General features: G+C 41.3%; 1 protein-coding gene across 3 annotated transcripts in view; it reads left to right on the plus strand.

Annotated features, from left to right (window-relative positions):
- Positions 1-296: 296 nt before the first annotated feature.
- AGBL5 (AGBL carboxypeptidase 5) overlaps positions 297-22,819 on the plus strand; it is a 41,828-nt gene continuing 19,305 nt past the window's right edge. Inside the window, exons 1-12 of one of the 3 annotated variants that reach the window (XM_072407317.1) lie at positions 297-382; positions 7,389-7,454; positions 10,355-10,607; positions 11,314-11,485; positions 11,781-11,947; positions 12,620-12,797; positions 13,531-13,709; positions 15,010-15,559; positions 16,607-16,776; positions 17,162-17,297; positions 19,919-20,109; positions 20,683-20,861. In XM_072407317.1, coding sequence (XP_072263418.1) covers positions 10,387-10,607; positions 11,314-11,485; positions 11,781-11,947; positions 12,620-12,797; positions 13,531-13,709; positions 15,010-15,559; positions 16,607-16,776; positions 17,162-17,297; positions 19,919-20,109; positions 20,683-20,861 — 2,143 coding nt within the window. In that variant the 5' untranslated portion in view covers positions 297-382; positions 7,389-7,454; positions 10,355-10,386. Of the gene's footprint in view, positions 383-5,589; positions 5,853-7,388; positions 7,455-10,354; positions 10,608-11,313; positions 11,486-11,780; positions 11,948-12,616; positions 12,798-13,530; positions 13,710-15,009; positions 15,560-16,606; positions 16,777-17,161; positions 17,298-19,918; positions 20,110-20,682; positions 20,862-22,819 lie in introns of those variants that run through there. The other 2 variants (XM_072407315.1, XM_072407316.1) reach the window with 2 other exon arrangements.

A 22,819-nucleotide genomic window follows, 5' to 3' on the forward strand; every position in this document is an offset into this window, starting at 1 on the left:
CAACATTCACACTGTACCTCAGCTATAACCACCAGAGGACGCTGATATGCCAACCAAAGCTCACCACAGTCCAAGTCCCTCCCGCTCTTTTCGCCTGTACTCAGTGACGACAGCCCATCAATCTCGCCCATCCTGCTTTACTCCCCAGTTGCCATAGTTACTAAAAGTCTCCCCAGTCCGTGTAGTGAAAACGAGGCTTGATACGCACATGCTGGCTGTGTGACCAATAGAAATACCTAGTGCTGGAAGGTGGAAGAGCGGACCAATCTGACGTAAGAGTGTTGTTGTCTGGCCCGGAGAAGGGGAGGGAGGGGGATTTGTTTGGGTTACACCGGACTCAGCTGGGAGAAGAGGGAGCGAGGTGTCGCGGAAGGCTGTCACAGTACGTGAGCTACATGGGAGTTGCGGGTGGTGCTTGTAAGCGCTGGGGACACGGGCTGTGTGCATACCTGACACATACATGGCTGCTGCTGGGGGAACATACTACATGTATGACTGGGGTGAGAGCTGCACTGTGTATACCTGCATATCACCCTCATGATGGGGGGCTGGGTATAGGATGGGTGTATAGGGCTGATGGTGGGGGAGCTGTGTACATGGTGTTTGTAAAGGGGACAGCTGTGTTGGGGGGAGGGAAAGAACAGAGATCCAGCTACAAACCTGATACCATAGAGAAGCATAAAGGACACATCACTGAAATGGTTCACATAATGGCGATTTCAGGAGCTGCAGGATGCCATGGAGGAGCTGCAGGACGCCACGGGGGAGCTGCCTGATTGAGTCTCTGGTCCTTTGATATGATACAGGAGCAGCTTGATACATCACTGAAATGTTTCACTTATTGGTGAATTAGTGTTCCATTTGGCCACGGAGGAGCTGCCGAGTGCCACAGAGGCACGTGGCGGAGGATCTGCCATTGCCACGAAGGAGCTGCCTTATTTGGTCCTATGATATGATAGAAGAGCAACTTCATACATCACTAAAATATTTCACATATTGGTGATTCAGTGTTCAATCCGGCCACGGAGGAGCTGCCGGGTGCCACGGAGGAGCTGCCATTGCCACGAAGGAGCTGCCTTATTTGGTCCTATGATATGATAGAAGCGCAACTTGATACATCACTAAAATAGTTTACATATTGGTGATTCAGTGTTCAATCCGGCCACGGAGGAGCTGCCGGGTGCCACGGAGGAGCTGCCATTGCCACGAAGGAGCTGCCTTATTTGGTCCTATGATATGATAGAAGCGCAACTTGATACATCACTAAAATAGTTTACATATTGGTGATTCAGTGTTCAATCTGGCCACAGAGGAGCTACCTGGTTGAGTCTCTGATCCTATGATATAATACAGGAGCAGCTTAATTCATCACTGAAATGTTTCACATATTGGTGATTCAGTGTTCAATCCGGCCACGGAGTAGCTGGCAGGTGCCATGGCGGAGTTGCCTGCTCGAGTCTTGGATCCTGATTATAGGGAGTACATCAATGGCTCCTAGTAGGGAAGCGACATGTATAACAAGTGGAGAGATGAATTCTACATATTGAATTGTGTCTGTAGAATGTAAAATTGTTAAATGACTGAGCAGTGGCCTGGTATCTGAGATGTTCTGGGCAATGAATATGGCCGCTGACACAGGATCATACATACCTCATAACAAAGGACCCAGCTTCCTACCCGACTCATAGTAGAGAAGCTGCATGGCCTTCACCAGACACCAGATACAAAGCTGTGAGCTCCATACGTGATGTGATAGAGGAGCTTTAGGATATATAACTCAAAAAGTTGCATGCAGGATTAGTAGTAATAGAGCTGCATGCTACATCCATGGGCCATGATAACAGGGACTACGCTCATGGTAAGGGAGCTGCAGGTATGATACCTGATACAGGCTCTCTAACCATGAAGGAGCTACATGCATACATAATGATTGATGACCTAAGAACAGTCGTCACACATGGTAGGAGAGCTGCTTGAATAGAGAGACATCAGCTACCTACATGTTCACTTCTCGGGCATATAAGTAGTAGGAACACGCTCTATATATTGTTTGATGTAGACAAGCCGTGTGCATTTCAGGAGTCACATGACACCACATGCAAGGACCATGTGCGGTATACATGATATAAGAGGAACATTTGGATATATAAAAAGTATATTTTCTATCCCATACATAAGTTGTAGAGGAGGTGCAGGCATTACTTCTGATACAGGAGCTTTATATGTGGCCCTTAGCACAGAAGCTACATACATGGTGAAGGAGATTCTGTTTAGGTAGGTGGGGGTTCCTGTTCCTGCATGGCAGAGAAATGTGTATTTGCAGTAAATACAGATTCTCAGTAACCAGTCATTATGGGATTGTAGATTTTTTTCTGCATTATTTCTTGTATGTTTTGTAAATATTTCTATTGTCTGTAATTACCTAGTGAAGTCAGAACAATGGCCTAGGTAGGACATCATCAGGTAAATGCTTGATCAGGTACGTCAATATATTACAAATAGACAGGCAATGTCCTTTCTGCAGTAATGTGTTTTACCTGCCTGATTACTCCAGGTTACTGACTACAAAGCTGAGCTGCGTATGCTCAACATCTGCTTTGGTTGCCAAGGACAGCTGGGGCAGGATGAACTTTTGCATGTCTGCGAAGCAGTCACATGATCCCGACACCACCAATCAAGACCGCCAGAGGAAGTAAAGAAAGATGGAAGCACCCTGCGATGGAACATGGATAGATGAGCCACGTGGATTTAGTTCCACTTTAATGGTGATCACAAAGAGCCAAAGTCCAAGTGGTCAATGCTTTGTGATAATCAGGGAAAATTTTGGCTATATAGAGACACCCTCCACCTCTGACAGGCTACGGCTACCCCAAACCTGTGCCTGGGACAAACGTTGGGGGGTTAAATGTCTTGAAAATCGGGCATCTGTATAACTCTCCCATCGTCCTTGCTGAGTTCTCTGAACAACTAACAGCTAGCAGTGACTTCTGTTTCCAATGGGGAGGACACAGCGGGGTGACTCGCGCTCCTCCTTCTCTACATTGGAAGTATAATGTTGTCTGTACAGCACACGTTCATTCCTACTGTTATTGGGATGGATCATTACCGAGTATTTGCAGCGACCGTGATATGCAACTCTTTGTACCTCAAGTGTATGGGGCTCAGTTAGCATAGACTGGTACGATTTTGAGGGCCAATTGGTAGCATGATGAGGACACAGCACTCCATTCAAGACAGACTGCATTGGTTTATTATATTCTCTCCAGAATTTTTTTTATGCTGGGTGGGAAGAAGCTGTAGATGGGCGGCAGCCCCTTTATTGTGACCCAACTCTCCAGTAACCACACATTCAGGTGGGGATGAGTTGTAGACAGGTGGTCAAAATGTGACGGTGGGAGGGGGAGAAGGGGTCACACGAGGCAACAAATTTAGTGTTCCTTGTTGTTCCAGTGGGAATCCAGTAACCCCTATATCTCACTCAGCTTTCTACCCCCCCATACTTTGTTCCAACTTTCTAATGCCCACCTCTTTTCTATGTTCCTTTTTTCCATTGTCTTTGTATTATTCCCCCAACTGTCCAATGCCAGGTGGTGCACCCAACTGAAAGGGGCTGGGGAGAACACTGGTATTATCTGTGTCACATTAGTACAGTACAACACACTGACATTATTACTGTTTACGCAGCCTGGCTACATTGCAGAATAAAATCTCCAATTGGTGCTTTCATTAGGTGAACAGCACAACACCATCACCATTCTGCATTAATAAATACAGCCAAAAATACCCTTTATGTATTCGTGTGTACGCACATGTGTACAGATCTTTAAATTATAGAACATTACCAGTTCTATCAAAATGTGTATTTCAGCTTCTGGTGGCTTTTTTGAGTGAAGAAGAACACAGCGATGATAGCAAGGACCCCCCCTCCATCCTCCACATAAACTCCACTTTTAATTGAAGTGATGGTTTTGGGTGGATGCATTGAGCTCATTACCAGATAGATGAATAAAAGGCTTCCCCTTCCCTTTAATAAATCTTAGCAGTGCTGGTAGCCGGATGAAGTCATGTGGGTTACTGGTAGTGTGATTTCATCCTTCCCCATGGTGTGTCATGCCGGTCAGGTTGCTGATTGTGTGTGTGATCGCCCATCAGCACCATAACTGCAAAGGTGTTAGAACAGATTCCATGGACATTGCTGCTAAAGAGCTCCATAAAATTCTCCTTAGGATTCAGCCCAACCTCAGCCTTTGGTAGGTGAAGCAATCAATTAAAATTAATAAACAGGATTTTTATAGCACCAACATATTACACAGGGTTGTACAATAAATAGGGGTTGTAAATGACGCACAGACAGTGACACAGGAGGAGAAGAGGACCCTGTCCCGAAGAGCTTACAATCTAAGAGGTTGGGAAGCAGCATACAATAGGAGAGGGGAATCACATCAATCACTCTTAATGGAATTTTAAAGCTTGTTTTATGGTCTTATCCCATAAGGTCATGCAGGTTGGGAGTATATGATGAGAAATGACTACAGAGTTGGATGTTATCTCAGGACCAGGGATTTATTCCCAAACGCTGCCAGTGCACACTTTGCTTTTAAAGAGGAACCAAAGGTGATGTCCCTTCCGCAATAATCCCTCCTACTTACATGATTGCTCAGGGAAACTTTCAGAGCTGAGCTGTGCATGTGCATCTCGGCTTTGGTTGCAAGGAAACCCGGCTTCCCATGCCAGGAATGAATAAACTCCGGCGCCTGCGCGGGAGGTGTCATTCCAGCCAATTAGGATGGCCGAAGTTTGTATTTAGGAAGACGATATCGGTGCCCTGTGACAGAACAGAGTAAAGTTCCACTTTTAGGGCCAATGAAAGCCAAATCTGAACAAGGCAAATTCTCAAAGCAATCGGGTTGAGTAATGTAAATAGGTATTTGATTTTGTCACTGTGAATAACATCTGGAGGGAGGATAAACCTCTCCCACAGCTTTAAATGGTAGCTCTTCACCGGAATCGGCCGGATATCCGCTAGGTCAGTGTTTCTCATTCAGGGTTCCTCCAAAGGTTTCTAAGGGTTTGCGCCTCTCAGGTCAGTTTAGGTGACACCAATGATCTTTAGCTATCTGTAAGGGTGACATTCTTACCACGGGCCAGCAATGTAAGAGACATTCATCTTACTGACCACCTGACACTCTGGTTCTCCTTCTTCCCCCACGTATGGAAGAGACGTTTGTAGACAACTACAAAGCTGATAATGCAGAGATACAATACGGTGCTTGAATGTGGTCACCTTGGGATGAGAAATGTGTTACAGACACAATAACCAGGGGAAAAAAGAAAACAAATGCAGCCATCACATTGACATGTCTATTTGTTTCCATTTGACTACACATTTGCCTTCTAAGAGTGTAATCTTTCCAAGCCGCGTCCATTCTTTGGTGCCGGGCAGTTGTTGCATAGCAATGGTTATGGCGTGGTATTGTTTTTATCTTAGGAAACGCACAGTGGAGTGTTTATAGTAACTGGCCATTCTTTTCATTTCATCTTTTATCCAGGGCTAAAGAAGTCACACTAAACTTTTAGCCAAGACACACAAAAAGGAATTATGACAGCCACCTTCTTTATTGTTATAAGAATCTCGTGTTTCTCGATTCTCCTGTTCTGTGAAAGGTCTGAATTTTGCATGAGTCATCCCCTGTGGTGAGAAATATGGAGACCGCCACTTCTGACCTCTTCTTTTAATAAAGTGGTTGTCACAGCACAACATTTCATCGGAATCCTCCAGAATATTGGTCATTTGGTTTTCAAAAAAGCAGATATTATATTACAGTTCTGCTGCGGAGAGGATTTTCAGGGATGTAAGTACGGCTGGTTTGTACTGCTGTGAGAATTGGGAAGTTCCTTGGATTATAAATGGCGGCAGAGTCCATCTCAGGCTGTGTAATAAAACCATCATGAATGCTTTCTACTGTCATGGGGGTTCATTGAACTACATCAACCAGGGTTCCTCCAGAGGTTCTAGGGGTTCTTTGAGCAATGAGTAGTTTGTCCCTCAGGTCACTTTAAATGATAATTTTTTGGGCTATCTGTAAGGGTGACGTTACTTTTCAGTTGCCAGCAATGTAAGAGGAATTCTTCCCACTGACCACCTCACTAATATACTGCAAGCTGTGGATATAGTAATTATTGCAGGGGGTCCTGAAGACCTGAAAGTGATTTCAAAGGTCCTTCCTAGTAACAACAGGTGGGAAAAGCTGGACTAGGTTTTGTGCAAGTGCAGCAAATATTTACAGATATTACATATTGTGTATAACTGCAGGAATAATCATTTTCAATAGGAATATTGAAGAATATTAGTGAACCATCCGGTTACAATACACATTTTGCTAGTACATTGGGAAAATTCTGTTGCACTGGCCAGTAAATTTTTTTTCGTTTTACACTTACTAAAAAATGTTAACAAGCTGCAGTTTTCCTTCCGGCAGTAGGGAAAAGGCAGCCAAAAACTTCATATAAAACCTACTCACAACCAAAATATCCTGTAAGTTATGCCATTATTGTGCTCTATGTAAAAATTTTACCCCAGTCATTTCCTCTAAAATTCACTGACAGATAATCACATCTCTCTATAGGTCTCCTATTATTACAATGACTCGTTCTGCCACCTAGTGGCCGATCATCAAAAGTGCACAGCTGTCACAAAAGTAAAGAAACAAATATGAGCAATTGGAAAGGAGAATAATTTATAGAGCTCTGTGAGTCAGTTTAACTAAAGATAATTTTGCCATTATTTAAATACCAAATAATACTTATACTTACATGTTTCTTCTGTTATTGTTTTGCTAAAATTATATTCATATATTAGTAATAAAAACTATATAGTGCCAACATATTATGCAGCACTACATTAAATAGGGATATGGAATCTATAGACAAAAAGCTATTCAAAAAATGATAGTTTTTTTTTTTTTTCTGTTTTGAAAAGTGTTGGTCGCCTGTCTGCCATACAGACCTGCGTGATCCCTGTTTTCCAGAGCAGAATTTCAGCTTTAAGTGACACTCTGTGCACTATTTCCTTTAAATTATATATATATATATATATATATATATATATATATAACAGAAATGGTAAATCTAATGAAGCCTTTCTAAATGACATTTATCTATCATTTTTAATTTAAAGTCCATTTAATAAACAAATGATGTAAAAATGGTGCGGATGGTTCTGTTCTAAGCAGCTTTTAGTTATGAAAGTAATTCAAGTTAATGAATGGAGACACGGTGTGATTTAGGTGACCAGGTTTTAGATTTCACGTTTTTAGTGAAATTTTTAAATTTAGCATTCATCAATCATATAACATCTAAGATAATTGTATTTTCACTTTCTTTTTCAGGTGATAGAAGATAACAAGAGTGTACATGGGCAGCATGATCAGACAACTTTACCTAGCAGGCTGATGGTGAGAAATCAAGCATGACACATGAAAATACATCATCAATCTTTTTATTCCAATAGATATTTTAAAGGGGACCTGGTAAAAGGTAATGGCTGGGATTTGTAAGAGTTCATTCATTGTAGAGATGACTTTGATTTTGGGGCAAATTATTTAGCAAACATCTTATAAAACTATGGCTTTCTTGGTATATGTCTGACCAGGAATGCCTTCAGATTCCACACCCAGCAGTGAATGGGACTGTACCCGCTGTTTATTTTACCAACAAAGCCCCGCTGACTTTGCATGACTTCGCTGACTATTATAGGTAACAGCTGAGAGCTTTCTACTTATGGCAAACTGACTGAGAAAGTGTTGTGTGCAGTGCATGCAGTGAAGATTTTTGGGGTTGGCTGAGCTCCTTTTTAAAGCGGAGTTAAACCCTGCTATATTCGCCTGTCCCTGTTCTGGCACAGGGCGCAGCCATCTTCATCTGTCTAGATACATTCTTCAGCCAACTTGATTGGCTGTGCCAGGATGACGTATCTCATGCCTAGGCACACGGGTGTTAGGTCCCAGCAAGCGCTGGGATTTCTGGGTATCATGGCAACCAATGCTGTGCTGGGCATACACAGCTTTCAACTACCGCAGTGGTGGTACTTATGACACATATGCCAGGAGGCTGCAGGCTGCTTCTGCATCATCGGAGCTTTTCTCAAATACTTAAAAAAAAAAATATATACTTGAGCTCAATCATGCACAGTGAGATCAGCACTTATTTTTTTTTACACTTTGATGAAGACATATCACTCAGTCTTGACCCCTGCACAGTGCGAGATAGGTAGACTTTAGGAAGAACACATACGATAGAAGAAAGAACATGGCGGTGTTGGAGGAAAGGACAAACCCTGGAAAAAAGAAGGAAGCCAAGACAGGGTGGGATTTGCTGGGCACAGTTTGTATAAATTGAGGGCTTTTACAAATAATGTTAAGTAAATAAAAAACCAGGCAGGTGATTTATTTCAGCCGATGTTCATTCTGCAATATAATAAACTTGCCTAATCTTTGGCCATCTTGAGTAGCTAGGATTGATGTTACTCCCTTACACTCCTGTCATATGCCAGCATCCTACACCAACCTGTGCATGCAAACCCTTTGCTATCTACCCTTATGTATCTAGCCTTAGATATCTACAGGTCTGCAAGAAGATTTCTATCACTGTTTGTGTAGTCCTATTAGTGTCTCTGCTTGCAGTATGTATGTGGGAGTAAATATAGGGTGGGGTGCACATCATACTTGTTATGTAATCTTCTTCCATTGTGTGACAGCTGTGTGTCTGGGCTATCATTAGTCTTGTCCTTTGTTCTCGATAAGATCAGGGTGTTTGCCTAAAATTTAGCAATTTGTGAAGCCTTTTAGATTTAGTTCTCACCATGTGAGCTATTTGGAATCTTCCCTGGAATTTACATGTCTAGCATTGTCTTTCAAAGCAGAACCTCTCCTAGAATTGTCACCCTGGGCACGATTTCCCTAAATGATCTATATATGATAGAAATGGTAAATAAACTAAAGCCCTTCTTTTTATTTTCTTCACATACCTTGTATTTTACTCACATACAAGGTTGCAATGTTCATCAAGCAGGGACATGAATTAAAATCCCATGTAAAGAAAATCTGTATTGGGAAAATACACATGCTGCCATTGCTACATTTTTTTTGTTGTTGAAAGTATTGGTTTGCACTTTGCTATTCATTCAAAGGCTTCAGTGGAGCAAGTGGAAACAAATTTGCAGACCTGGAGGTCTGCCGGCTTCTGTCCTGCATGATTTTATTATCAGGGCAAGTAGCAGCCAGGTAACCAGCATTTGCAGCAGTAGTGGAAGCTTTCATATTATTCCTTATGAACCCAAGCAATTCAAACAGAGAGCATGATGAAAAATATGATCCACAGGTATGACATGACTATGGACTTTGCAAAGCGCTGCGTAATATGTCGGCGCTATATAAATACTGTATAATAACAGTAGGTAAAAGGTTCCCTGTTGGTACTTAAAGTGGACTCATCAGAAACTGAATGATCTTCAGGAATAAATTCTGTCTCAATATATTACGCAGCAGCAGTATTTTTTTATTTCATAAATTGTATTCTTGAATCTTAGGGGTGACTTATAAGGTATTCTTTCCCTTACTTTTTTGTATTTGTTGTGTAAAAGAGACAAGGTAGTTACCTTTCTTGTTATTAAAACGCCTCTGCGTAGCTGCTATGAATGTTCCACACCCCGGGGTGTGTATATTTCCTTATTCCCCATCTGTCACTGGATTCTTACTCCTGCACATACATCAAAGCAGGAAGTATAAATCAATGGGCGCAGCCACTGTAGGTGACAGGGGGCATAAGTATTCAACTCACTGAAGGCTTTATAAAGTACTGTTGGCCATCTCATTGGAATTTCAACACACAGGCTCCTGAAAAGGCACCTAGTTTCTTTTGTAGCAATTTCGATTTTTCAAGTTAACCGTGCTGTAAGGATGTCTCCATAAATAATAAAACCGGCTTATACTATCATGGCTATGTCTAGGCTGATAGAATCTGGGAAGATGGACTGCAGCAGGTAGGAAGAAGCATTTCATTATTCTCCCCCCCCCAGTGATCACTCGGGCGATGTAATTATGCATCAAATCACAAGATGAAAGAAAACATCAGGGACTGATCTGAGTGTAAATTACCCAAAGCCTAGAACATAAAGGCTACTGCACCAACATCAGGATTTACATGATTATGTGTAAATTGGCTACCACCCACATATTCCCCCTGTCATACAAGTCTTTATGTCTGGTATAACTGGTGTGATTAGTCCCTGTTCTTTGTAAAGGCATTTAAGGAACTCGATCATTCTGGAGGATAATAAGTTGTGTGTTTTTTTTAGAGAATGCGCCGTCCTATTGCTTCCACGCAGTGATGGAAGTCCGCTGCGGGGGGTTACTCTTCAGCTCCAAGTTTGACTCTGGAAATTTAGCTCGAGTAGAGAAAGTTGAACGATTGGACGGAGACAGTGATGGACCAAATACCAATGGAGGCAACGGCACAACCTTTGGTGGCTTGTCACAGAACGTGGACTATGAATTTAATGTCTGGACCAAACCGGACTGTGCAGATACGGAATATGAGAATGGAAACCGGTATGTAGGCTAAAAGGGGCATTTACCTATAGGGCTTAGGAAAGAGAAGCAGTGCCAATGTTCTAATCAACTGAATTACCTGATTGATATTCCAAAACACTGCATATGTTTGTAAGAGTTTCTACTCTTGTAATTGTTTCCATCAGATAGAAACCAATTGGAATTCTAATTGGATGAAGTCTATTATTCATAAAAACAATATAGCTTGATCGTTAACTAACACATCCAATCTATTCATGACCGTTCGGAACCCATTAAAATATAAAAATTATGTTATTTCCTTCAAATTTACTTCAGATTGAATTTTTTTATTATCAAAAAGTAAATAATAGGGAAGTTAAGATCTGCCTGTGTAATATAATATATCTCTGATTTCTTGTCTCTGGTAAGGAAAAAAAGCAATAAACTGAGAACACGTTCTCACTTACTATTCTAGTTCTTTACTGGTAGTGGCTTTCTTTTTTCTTTTTATTTTGTATAGATTGTATAGAGAGTTAATGATTTCCTCTACTGGGTTCGCATAATTCAACAAGTTCTTTGCCAACATTTCATGCCTGTCTTTCTGTGTGTGCATTGGGGGTTTCTGTCATGCCTCTGTCTTTGTCTCTTAATTTTTCTGTCATTCTCTGGGCAGTCTCTGCCTGTATCTCTTTGTACATAAGATGCTCAGAATTGTCTCTCTAACTATCTTTTCCGGTTTTGGCAGATCGTGGTTCTATTTTAGCGTACGTGGGGGCACTCCAGGAAAGCTCATTAAGATTAACATCATGAACATGAACAAGCAGAGTAAGCTGTATGCACAGGGCATGGCACCATTCGTCCGCACAGTCCCGATAAGATCACGCTGGGAACGTGTCCGTGACAGACCCACCTTTCAGGTACACGGCCATAATCATGTGACTCAACATGCATTTTAGAGCCTCCCTGCACCTTTCTAGAGCACCATGCGTTTATACTGTTCTGTAGCAAGATACAGATAACATTATTCCTCCCTGTGACCTTTTCACAGACTTGTAAATTTCATGTAATGCCAACTTCTGTGAGGTCAGAAGGGTTAACCTTGGTGTACACGGTCTGTGATGATGGGTGACTGAGTTGGTTGGAGGTTTTATTGGGAACTGAGCCTCACCTAATGTGAAGCCTCTATCTAAAGTCTTTAATTTTTTTCCCCAGATGGTGGACAACCAATTCATCTTATCCTTTGTGCATCGTTTTCTGGATTGCCGGGGAGCCACAACATATTTTGCTTTTTGTTTCCCGTTTTCATACGAGGAGAGCCAGGAGATGCTGGCTGGCCTGGATGATAGATTCAGTGATTGCAGACTCATGTCTCCTGGCAGGTAAATTCATGATCTGTAGCTCAGAATGGGTCCTGCTTGGGTGCGTTATTGATTTGGAGCAATTGTGTTGATCAGGATCCTCTAAAGCCAAATATTTTTTTCTAATGGTAAAGGTTAGAACTGAACAGAAAGTGTTCTCGCTTGAAAAACTCCTTTCTTCTCCTGTTCTGTTGGCAGCAGTAACATTTTGGATTCGCCAATATTATTTAATAATAGCAAGTGACATATGGTTTGTGTTTAATCTACCCCGTGGGAACAAGTAGTAATAAAATCTAACATAGGTTCTAACTTTCACTGCTCCAACTAACCCAAAAACTATCTATAACTATAAGTTCAGAATTTTGGTAGCGATATATGTAATATCTTAGCACAATACGCCCTGTGCTGATTTTGCATAGGTAATGGAATACGGTTTTGGGGAAATCCTTGTGTCAAGTTGTTGCTATGCAATCAAAAAATGTGTTTTTACCCCTTTTTTGCATTTAAAGCCAGCTGTAGATTGAAAATGAATGGTTGCATTACTAACTTTATATCTTAGAATGTCTTAATGTTTCAATTGTTTGTTTTTTCATATTGAAGATGGATATGTAATTGACAATCATTATTACATTCTCTGGTTAACTGTGATCTTGTCATACAACTTGCCTGTTTTCTTCCTGCTTTGTCCAGCAGTCCCCAAGACTCCATCTATTATCATCGAGAGCTGCTCTGTCACTCCCTGGATGGTCTACGCGTGGACCTGCTCACCGTCAGTTCATGTCATGGGATGACAGAAGAGCGGGAGCCCCGACTGGATAAACTTTTCCTAGATCGCTCCAACCCACGTCCATATCGTTTTACTGGGAAGAGGGTACGCATGGCTAATTAACCTCCAATAAGAAAAAAAAAGATCTGTTTAAAAGTCACTGTTAGGGTTTGTTGCAACTTGTGAAATAAATGGAGATACTTTCCCCTGCACTTCCTATTCCTTTGAACCTCTCCAAAGGAGGCATAAACTGGACACTTATTTATTATAGTCTTAGATTTGTATACCTGCAGTGTGAGATAAATTAATGCACTGCATTGAACAGTAGTCTCACCAGATTTGAAGTGAGATTTTGTTGATGTCACTACTGTGCTCATCATTTTTATCCTTACTGGAGAGAGAGTTGTATCAGAGGACACGCAGTGCAAGGATCTCCCTGCCCTGGTTCTTTCATTTTGTGGATCTGTGCCTCTCCAACTCCCCTGCTTTGTGATCATTAGCCCACCAGTCATCAGATCACAGCCATCCTGACACAAGGAAGCAAAGCCCAGCACCCAGTTTCTGTAGAGAACAAAGCACAATAATTTAGTAATTGGTAAAAATATCAGCTGTAGGGAGATCGCTGGTGATTTTTTTTTTTTTCTGCCATCATAAAAGATCTGCCATCTTTTAGACATGGTTTTTACATTTTAGGGCCTCTTTGGAATCCAGTAGGGTAAAGTGTGTAAAAACTAAGACTTAAGCTTAAATATATAGGCAGTTGGCAGGTTTGAGTAAAATGAAATGTAAATCGCTGTGCGGTTGTCACTGTCTTTTCATTTTATTAATTTGTTGGCAGGTTTTTTTTCTGAGCAGCCGTGTCCACCCTGGGGAGACGCCATCCAGCTTTGTGTTTAATGGCTTTCTGGAGTTCATTTTGCGACAGGATGATCCCCGGGCTGCCATGCTGCGCCGTATGTTTGTCTTCAAGCTCATACCCATGCTGAATCCTGATGGAGTTGTTCGGGGACACTACAGGTGAGTCGGGAAGACTGTACTGCTTCTTCATACCTGTTTACAATATTTCAGTTTGATTTGTAAAATTTTGTTAGACCCTTCTACAGAACTCATTATATTGAAAGTGGACATGTCATACTTTGATTGGTCTTATTTGTCTTCTCAAGTAGGTATTTGGGACTCTCAATCTCCCTTTAGAACAGGGGTGTCAAACTCAAATACACAGTGGGCCAAAATTAAAAACATAGACAAAGTCGCAGGCCAACCTTGAAGTTAATAAAACAGTCCAATGCGTTGCCACACATAGGCAGAGAGCCCACCGGTCTATAAATGCGAGTGATGCCGGGAATTGTAGTAGCGGAGCTATTTCAATGCAGTAGCGGGCCAGCTGCAAATTTAATTCTAAAATTCAAATTTAGAATTCCTTTGGGGGCCAAAAAAAATCCTTTTGGGGGCCAGAGTTTGACGCCTCTGCTTTAGAAGAAAGAAGGGGACAGATTAGGGTAGATCTGCATACTACCTCAGAACATGTGAATAGGCCATTGGATGATTCAGCCTTTAATTGAATTATCATCTTATCTCATTGAAGCAGCATTTTTTCTTGAGAAAATCTGATGTTCACCCTTTAGATAGACGTTAAAACAATGGCTAGAGTAAATGTATATTCACAACAATAACATAATTTACATGATTATGTAAATCATGTAAATTATTATACTCATCAAGTATTCAATGCCGGGAGCCAAAAACTGATGATTACAATGCAGGGAAGACATTCGGTGGAAAGTCACAAAGCATAGTTAGAAAATTAATGAAACTACTCTTATAAATGAAGGAAATGTGCTGCACCTGTATGGTACAGGAACCTTAAGGTGGTTGAGAATTCTGATAGCGTCTTAGAGCTATGAATGATCAGATAGTGAAGAGGAGCTGGTTCAGGGTAGAAGACCTACAAAGAGGAGGAAGACTGCATGGATGAGAAATGCATTAGTATTTCATCTGATTCCTCTTGCAGTGTGGAGATATCCCCATCTTTATGTTCAGCTTTCAGGCTTCCTAAGATGCTTTATCTCTTACAGAGTCTCGCACTTATGGCTACATTTTTTTTTCTGATAAGAATATATAACAAGATTACTGTACTTACATGTTCTATAGAACTGTTCTCAATGGACCTGAAAAATGTAGATAGTGATATTTGCGGGCTTCATGTGTTTTAAATACACCTTTATCTTTTTAACTTGCATAAATTATTATCTGGCTGTCTTGTTCTGTGCCAAAGCTGGTTTTAATCCTACAGCCTTGAATCTTTCTGTTTTTGTAGGACTGATACTCGGGGTGTCAACCTTAATCGCCAGTATCTAAACCCTGACTTTGAACTTCATCCATCTGTCTATGGAGCAAAGTCTGTCCTCCTCTACCACCATGTACATAACAGAGTGTGCCCCAGCGATTCGGTATCTATGTCATCCTCCAGCTCTACACTCCAGCCAAAAACCTCCAACCATTCCTTGTCACAACCTCCACCAGAGGATACCTTGACTGATATAGAGAAGACCAACAACCTGTTGAACAGTATGGATCGGGAAGGTCCATACATCACGTCATCTCAGGGCCAAGCACCAGATGCCAGCATCCTCCCGGGGCTCACAGACTTAATCAGGGAAAAGGATGATTGGGTCTTGGGGCCGGGACTCAAGACGGAGGCAGATGAGACTTGCGAAAACTGGTGGGGATGTGACTTGACCACTGAGTTGACACCTTCCATTCCCCCTCAGGAAAGTGGCATTGCCTTTTATGTGGACTTACATGGTCACGCTTCTAAGAGAGGTTGTTTCATGTATGGGAATTACTTCTCTGAGGAAAATAACCAGGTGAGGTCACATTTAGTTTTTATTTTATGCCAAACACACACATGGCTATGGGTTGGTTTTATGGTATTTAAATTTGGTAAGCAGTTACTATTTTTTTGGACACATTTTTAACGATTGGTAGGCCAGTTTCAGGTGTGACAATGTTAATATATCCTGTAAAAGATATGTGTGCCAGAAAAGATCAAACAAAACACTGTGGTGGGGGAGTTTAGTGTAGTAATTGGATTTGTCTATGCAGAAAAGGGTCCTGTGGCTTTGTTAGGCAGTGATCTATTTGTCCAATCGCCCTTCTGACAAGGTGGGGTAATTCGTGAAAGAAGTAGCCCAATGCAGGTATTCCTCACTTAACAACGGCCTTCACTTAGGACTAGCTCTCCGACGAGTACACTGTACATCATACAGCAACATGGGGTCTCTCCGTTATTCTCATCCCCATCTTCTACTCCAAGTAGCGATTCTCCCTAAAAAAGAGTCTGCAGGCTGTCAGTGAACCTGTCGCTGCACCGCAGTGAATTAATGGCACCTGTAAAACTTTCTGTACGACATGGTCCCTCAAATATTCCAAAAAATTTTTCTTGTCATCTAGGACAGCGGTCGCCAACCAGTGGTCTGCGAGAAAATTCTGGGGGTCTGCGGGTCTGGGCCGTGCACCCCTGAGCAGGGTCAGGAAAAGGACCCCGCTGGGGGGACGCACCGGCCAGAGGGGCCGACCACATCCCCCATACAGTTCCCAGGCTCAGGGAAGTGGGTGGGCTGTGTCCCTGAACGTGATGCGCCCACTCTCCCATCGCAGGCTTCGATCAGCGATGGTGGAGTGAGCTGGGTTGTCATAATGACATCACTATGGGGGAGGCTTCTACCCCTTTGATGACACCGCACATTCACGGTTAGGAGCCGGGGATTTTCATGGTCCGTGGAACCGAAATCGTTGATGACCACTGATCTCGGATACACTTGACAAGCATTTATGTTGCTGCTTGTGTAAACCTAGCTTGGAGCTGCATGATTGAGAACAATCTCTTATGTTTTTTTTTTTGTTTTTCCTAGGTGGAGAACATGCTTTACCCCAAACTGATCTCCTTAAACTCTGCCCACTTCGATTTCATGGGCTGCAATTTCTCGGAGAAGAACATGTATGCAAAAGACAAGCGAGATGGCCAATCCAAAGAAGGCAGTGGGCGAGTAGCCATTCACAAAGCCACAGGGATTATTCGCAGGTAATTTTATTGTTTTTTACCACTATATTTTATTCATACCACACATGGTCATAAGGCTGTGAATGCCATTCATTCACCTATCTCCTCCATTTTATTATTTTCCCCTTTTTTCTATCTCAGTAGTCTAATTGATATTTAGAACATTTTATTGCTGTGATATAAAACTTTATCTTGCCTCTTGTGCAGGCATGACAGCGGTGTTTTCAGTTTGTTTTAGTAATAATAATAATGTGGAAAACACACAGAAAATCTTTCTTTCATAATCAGCAGTTTGAAAACCAACAAATTTTGTAAAGGAGAAAATACATTCATCCAGGATTTTCTTTACAATTGTGCATATATTTTTTTTTTTTAATTAACTGCACTGTTTTATTTTTTGTTTCAGTTACACTTTGGAGTGTAATTACAACACTGGCCGCTGTGTGAACTCCATCCCTGTGGCATGTCATGACAGTGGGCGAGCTACACCACCACCTCCACCAGCATTCCCTCCCAAGTTCACTACAGATATATTTGAGCAGGTAACTGCATATCTTTACTTCAGATCTCCACTCAAACCTAAAGCTGCGTACACACGGCAAATTTTTCTCGCCCGATAATCGGTATCGGCCAACTATCGGGCGAAAATCTGCCGTGTGTACAGTCGGTCGTCGTCCATCGTCCGACGACCGTCCTGGCGGATCCATGGACGATGGACGACGACCGATCCTAATGAAAGGGAAGGGGAGAGCGCGCAGCAGGGTGCCGCTCCGTCGCTCTCCCCCTCCCCTCTCCATAGAGCATGAACGGTGCTGTATGTACAGCATCGTTCATGCATCGTGCAGTCTTTTCTCGTTGGAAAGGATCGTGAAAGATCCTTTCCAACGAGAAAAATTGCAGGTGTGTACGCAGCTTAACAGCCATTTAGGAATTTGGGGAGGTGTTATGGCATTATGGCAGTTTGGAAGGGAAGGTTTGGGTTTTGAAATGTAAATAAGGAAAAAGCCAGCTTTAGTAATGTAAATCCTTACTGGTCATAGGATGTAAGCCAGGCATTAGTCCTGTGACTTTCATAGATTTGATTAATAATAAATACATTTAATTTGTGGTAATTACCTGGCTACGGGTTAGCTTTAAATACTTTTACAAGCAGTTTTACAAAAATAAACTTTTTTTATTTATACTGGAACTGTAGAGAAACTTTTGGGTTTGATTTAATGGCCTTCTGTTTTTTTAAATTAAATGTGTCTGATTCGTTAGGCTATACTAATCCTCCATTTAACATGAACAGAGTTGGAACTCCTGGAACGAGGCTTGGAATCTTTGTTCATTCTTTTTCAATTCATGGTGCCAAGGGCATAACGGCCTTAATATTTTGCAGGGAGAATATGTCATGGTTGCTCGTGTTTAATTGTCAGTTGACAGGTTTTGGCATGGCCAGACGTTATATTAAAAGTCAAACTGTGGTCAGGAGAGTTAAACCATCCGTGTCCGTTTTCTAGACTTAAAGTACATCCAGTCACCAAGAATGGTGGTACATATTCAATGAACACATATCTTAAGGCAACATTTTAGGGTTTATTACTTGGTATACTAGTGGTATTTTTTTGGTATCACTTAAGCAGATTGTGATGTTTTTTTTTTTTAATTTGTAACTGTATTAGTGAGATTTGAGGATTAAATTGGGACCAGAACCCCTTGCACATGCAGGGCAAAGCAACAGAGTCTCTGCAAAGGGTATCCACCAACTGCGCTTACCTGCCTTCTCATCTTCTCGATATTCTTTTAGATTCGTCTTTGGGCAGCCACTAATGGTGTGACTTCTGCCTATGCAGACCAAAGTTGAATTGTTACAGCACACAGCTCTATTGAACAATACACTGTATCATAGTGAAAATATATATTGAATAATTCTAGGGCTAACACTTTCAGTTAATTCTATATTGATGAAGCTGCAATGACCTTTAAAGTGTCACCTCTAGACAGTTTTGGGTACTGTAGTCGCTGTTCAGGTGCCCACACAATTTTGAGGTTTAACATATTTAATGTCTATGTGCTCCACACAACCTCCTCCTTTTCTAATTTTTCAAATTTTTCTAATTTTTACCTTGGAAACTAAATTATTCCCTGGTTTCATGTGGAACCGTTTCTAATTTAAAGTGCTCCTTGCCTAGGAGCTGTGCATTTTTCTGTTCAAGAGAATAGTGAATGCAAGAAGTTTTAGAACACCAAAAGTTGGCTTCTGGAGAGTGCAGTTTTCTGGTATAAAACTATTATTAGTAATTAGATATAATTATATATAAATAAAGCACTTGCGTCATTTTCATGCGTTTACCATCATTTAAAGGTATTCCAGAATCCTGATGCGTTTCGCCATTTGGCTTCAGAGAATTACAAGCTATACAGTCATTAACGTTTCACCGGCATTGTCTCGGCTTTTGTAGAGGTGCTATTATATTACTAGAGGGGATTTCTCCAATGAACCTTTGGTAATTGAATTCAATTTACAAGGTTCGTTGGAGTAATCCTTCATCTGTCACCAAATTGTGAAACGTGTCAGCTTACAAGAATTCCATTCCAAATAGGTGGTCACCCCCTCATGTTTTAGGGTGCACTTCATTTATTTGCTGACTTTTTTTTTATTTAATTTTTTTTGTAAGGCATTGATTGCTGTTATTGTACACTTATTGCTTCCAGGATGTAACTAGACATAATATAATGATACCTATACAGCATTCAACTGACAATTGACATTAAAACATTTGATTATTCAAGACTCTGCATGATAGTTAAAATGAATAGAAACTCATAGGTGAATCTTTGTGATGAATGTTCAGCAGTAAATTATATCCTATATTATTTTAGTGTATTTTGGTATGCAATTGCAAAACATGGCAAAGGTTACCAGCAGACTGACACAACTTTTGCCTGGGTATCTGATTAGTCATCAATGACTTTTGGTCACAAAAGGAATAATAAAATGCTAATTTGCAAGGCCTGTTGTAAATTGAGGCCCTGTACAGGAAACACAAGTAGATGGCTAGCAGTACATTTTTTGTGTATGTATAATGTAATATTTTTTGTCTTGTTCCATGTGTATGTACTATGGGACCTTTATAAGGTTATAGTTTTAATATGATGATTTGCATGTTGTGACTCCTAGGTGGGCAGAGCTGTGGCCATTGCGGCTTTGGACCTGGAGGAATGTAACCCTTGGCCCCGGCTTATCATGTCAGAATATAACAGTCTTTCCAACCTAAGGGCATGGATGCTGAAACATGTCAGGAACACCAAAGCTGCTACAAGCGGGGGGTCCAAAAAGAAAGGAACAAAGACTCCACCAAAACCCATCCAGTAAGTATTAAGTAAATACAAATTTAGTTCATTTTTGGTGATTCATACAAATACTAGACTTTACCTTCCTTGAAGAAAGTGTTCTGAATTTCAGAGCACAATACTCCTACTGATGTGTTCCAGAGCACATTACCACTTCCTATAAGGAGTCTGTGGCATTTGGAAGCCAGTACTATTTCTTGTGCTTCATCTTCCTGTTTAATCCACGAGTATAATGTTCATGCTTCCGTTTCCTAGTCTCACCTGCAAAATCTCTTATAGACTTCTATATGGCTGTTTCAGGGATTCAGCCCTATTGACATCTAAGGATAATTTTTGTGCAGGCAAGGCTGGCATATAGAAGATTTTGAACCAGGTTGGGAGTTGACACTGGAGGCAAGGCCACTGAATGTGTACACAAGTATGCATTTTCCGAGAAGAGTGGGCAGGTTGGTTTAGGTTAAGGGATGGGGCATAAAGTAAAAATCCATGTATCAATTGACCCAAGATCATAGTTTTGGTTGCACTGGACCTCAGAGCAATAACTGCAGATTAGATGCAATTCATCTAATGTTTTTACCTATCCTTCTGCAGCTCCTCCTCATTGTCCGAGAACAGTCTGACCAGGTCGCGGAGTTATAGCAACGGCACTACCACCAGCAGCAGCAGCCAGCAGAACTCGCCCCCGACCAAACCTTGCCCCAGCTTCACCTTCGTCTGCTCCAGCAGCAGTCCGCCCAAGGGCAGCCACCGATTCTTGGGACCCGTAAGAGGTAAGCTGAGCTCTGCTCAGTGCTGGTCCCCCGTCTTCACCCCCCTAGAGTACATCTGGCGTTTTTGGTCCAAGCAGAGTTGAAGTGTCACCTCGGTTTTGGAAAAACAGTGTCACCCGGGTTTAGCAACATCTCTTTCATGGCAAGTCTGGACTGTATTGTGTGTGCCCTGGAGACTTCTCTTTGAAATGCTTTTCCACCTGCTGATTGATAATTCTATTATTTTGCTGTATACTGGTTCTCCTGCAGCTTTTACTTTATCGATTTGTCTTCTTGCTGTGTTTTTTATCCACGTTTTTCTATACTTTGATGGAGGGTTTTATCCTCTTCATGGTAACGGTTATTTCCATCTTCGTGACAACAGTTCTGATCTGACGTCTTTAGCTATTTATTTAATCCACTAAAGCACAACACATGGGCTATTTTTATTACTCGGTGTTCATCATTTTTACAATGAACTATTACCTTTTTAATCAACTAAAGGTTTAATCTCAAAGATCAACTAAATGTATTGCCTTATATTACTTATTTTATTTATTTTGTACTGAAAATCAGACCACAGGTGTTGGCTACTTCAAATACAATTACTTCAACCTTGTTTTGTGTGGAGAAGAGATTTGAACCACAAGCTGCCCAACCATGGGCCATATGGTGAACTCTTCAAGCAGTGTCTTGCCCTTGACGAATGGAATCCATCCTCACATCACATTGTTTCATGGATGGTTGACTGATAATCCATGAACCAATGTGTTCAGTGCCATTCTTTAGTGCACGGTCATATCATTATTTGCACAAACTCAGGTTAAAACATTCAAAACATTGATAGCTCTTTTGCTGATTAGCCAACCACCTTGTCAAGGAATGTGATCAATGCCCATGGGACAATGATTTATTTGTGTTTACCTTTGAAGATGTGCAAATATAATTGTAATCTGAAGTGGATCTTTCTGTTGAGGATTACTACAAATTGGTGAATATTCTGGGAGACTTGGAACAAGAAGTTAAAAACTTAACTGAACTATCCTGTAGTGGTATCTCTGTGTGCAGTATGTCTGCCGGCCTTACAACCCAAAATGCTGCATAACTTTTTTTGTTTGCCACAAGAATTAAAGCTTTGATTTGCAGTGCTGAACTGTTTAAAAAAAAAAAGTGACCACTTGTGATTTATTCAGAAATGATTGATAATGACTACTGTAGTATACCTAAAGCCTTTTTGTTTTTTTTTATTTTTGATTAGTTTTTTAATTAGAGGGAATTTTAAAGCTGAAGTTTAGTTTTTTCCCTGCACTACAAGGCAAAATGCTTGTTTTTTGCCTATTAAAGAGCACTTTTTTTGCAATCTTGCAGGCTTTCTTTTTTTCATGCTCTTGCATCAGTTTCAGGTCCTGGCAAAATCATACAAAATGCAAAACCAAAAGCCATGCATTGTAAATAAGGATGGAAAGGGATTTTCCACAACACTAGGTGATGGAGGGGGGAAGGGAGTGCCTGCTGCTGCGGGTGTAATCGATGTGGTAAATTTAAAGTGCTTTTTAACAATCCATGGAGGAAAAAACAAACAAACAAGCAATTACCCTTGAAGCAAGGAGGGAGCCACGTTTTCCTAGAGTTCAGTCTCGCAGACAAAAAACAAAGTGTGCAATCTCCCCAAAGTAAAAAATTTCCCTTTTGGGGTTGCTGAAACTCCTTTCCTCCTAAGTAACAATGGGGACCAGGCTGTTGTTTAGTCTTTCCCAGTGTCCCAAGATGGCAAAGTTTTGAAAAACTCATTAATGGTTGACCATTGAAAGATGACAGTAATGCCAATGTGATGCCCTTTTGACTCCTCCGCCCCAAAAAAAAAGGGTTAATGCGCCTCCACGGTGATAAAGACAGAATGGGAGCGTAAAGCCTCCTGGGATACCCACCCCATGATATGCATCCCGGGAGGCTTCTGGCTGCTCCTTCTATACATGCCG

The sequence above is a fragment of the Pyxicephalus adspersus genome, chromosome 4 (genome assembly GCF_032062135.1).
Source record: "Pyxicephalus adspersus chromosome 4, UCB_Pads_2.0, whole genome shotgun sequence".
Taxonomy (NCBI): domain Eukaryota; kingdom Metazoa; phylum Chordata; class Amphibia; order Anura; family Pyxicephalidae; genus Pyxicephalus; species Pyxicephalus adspersus.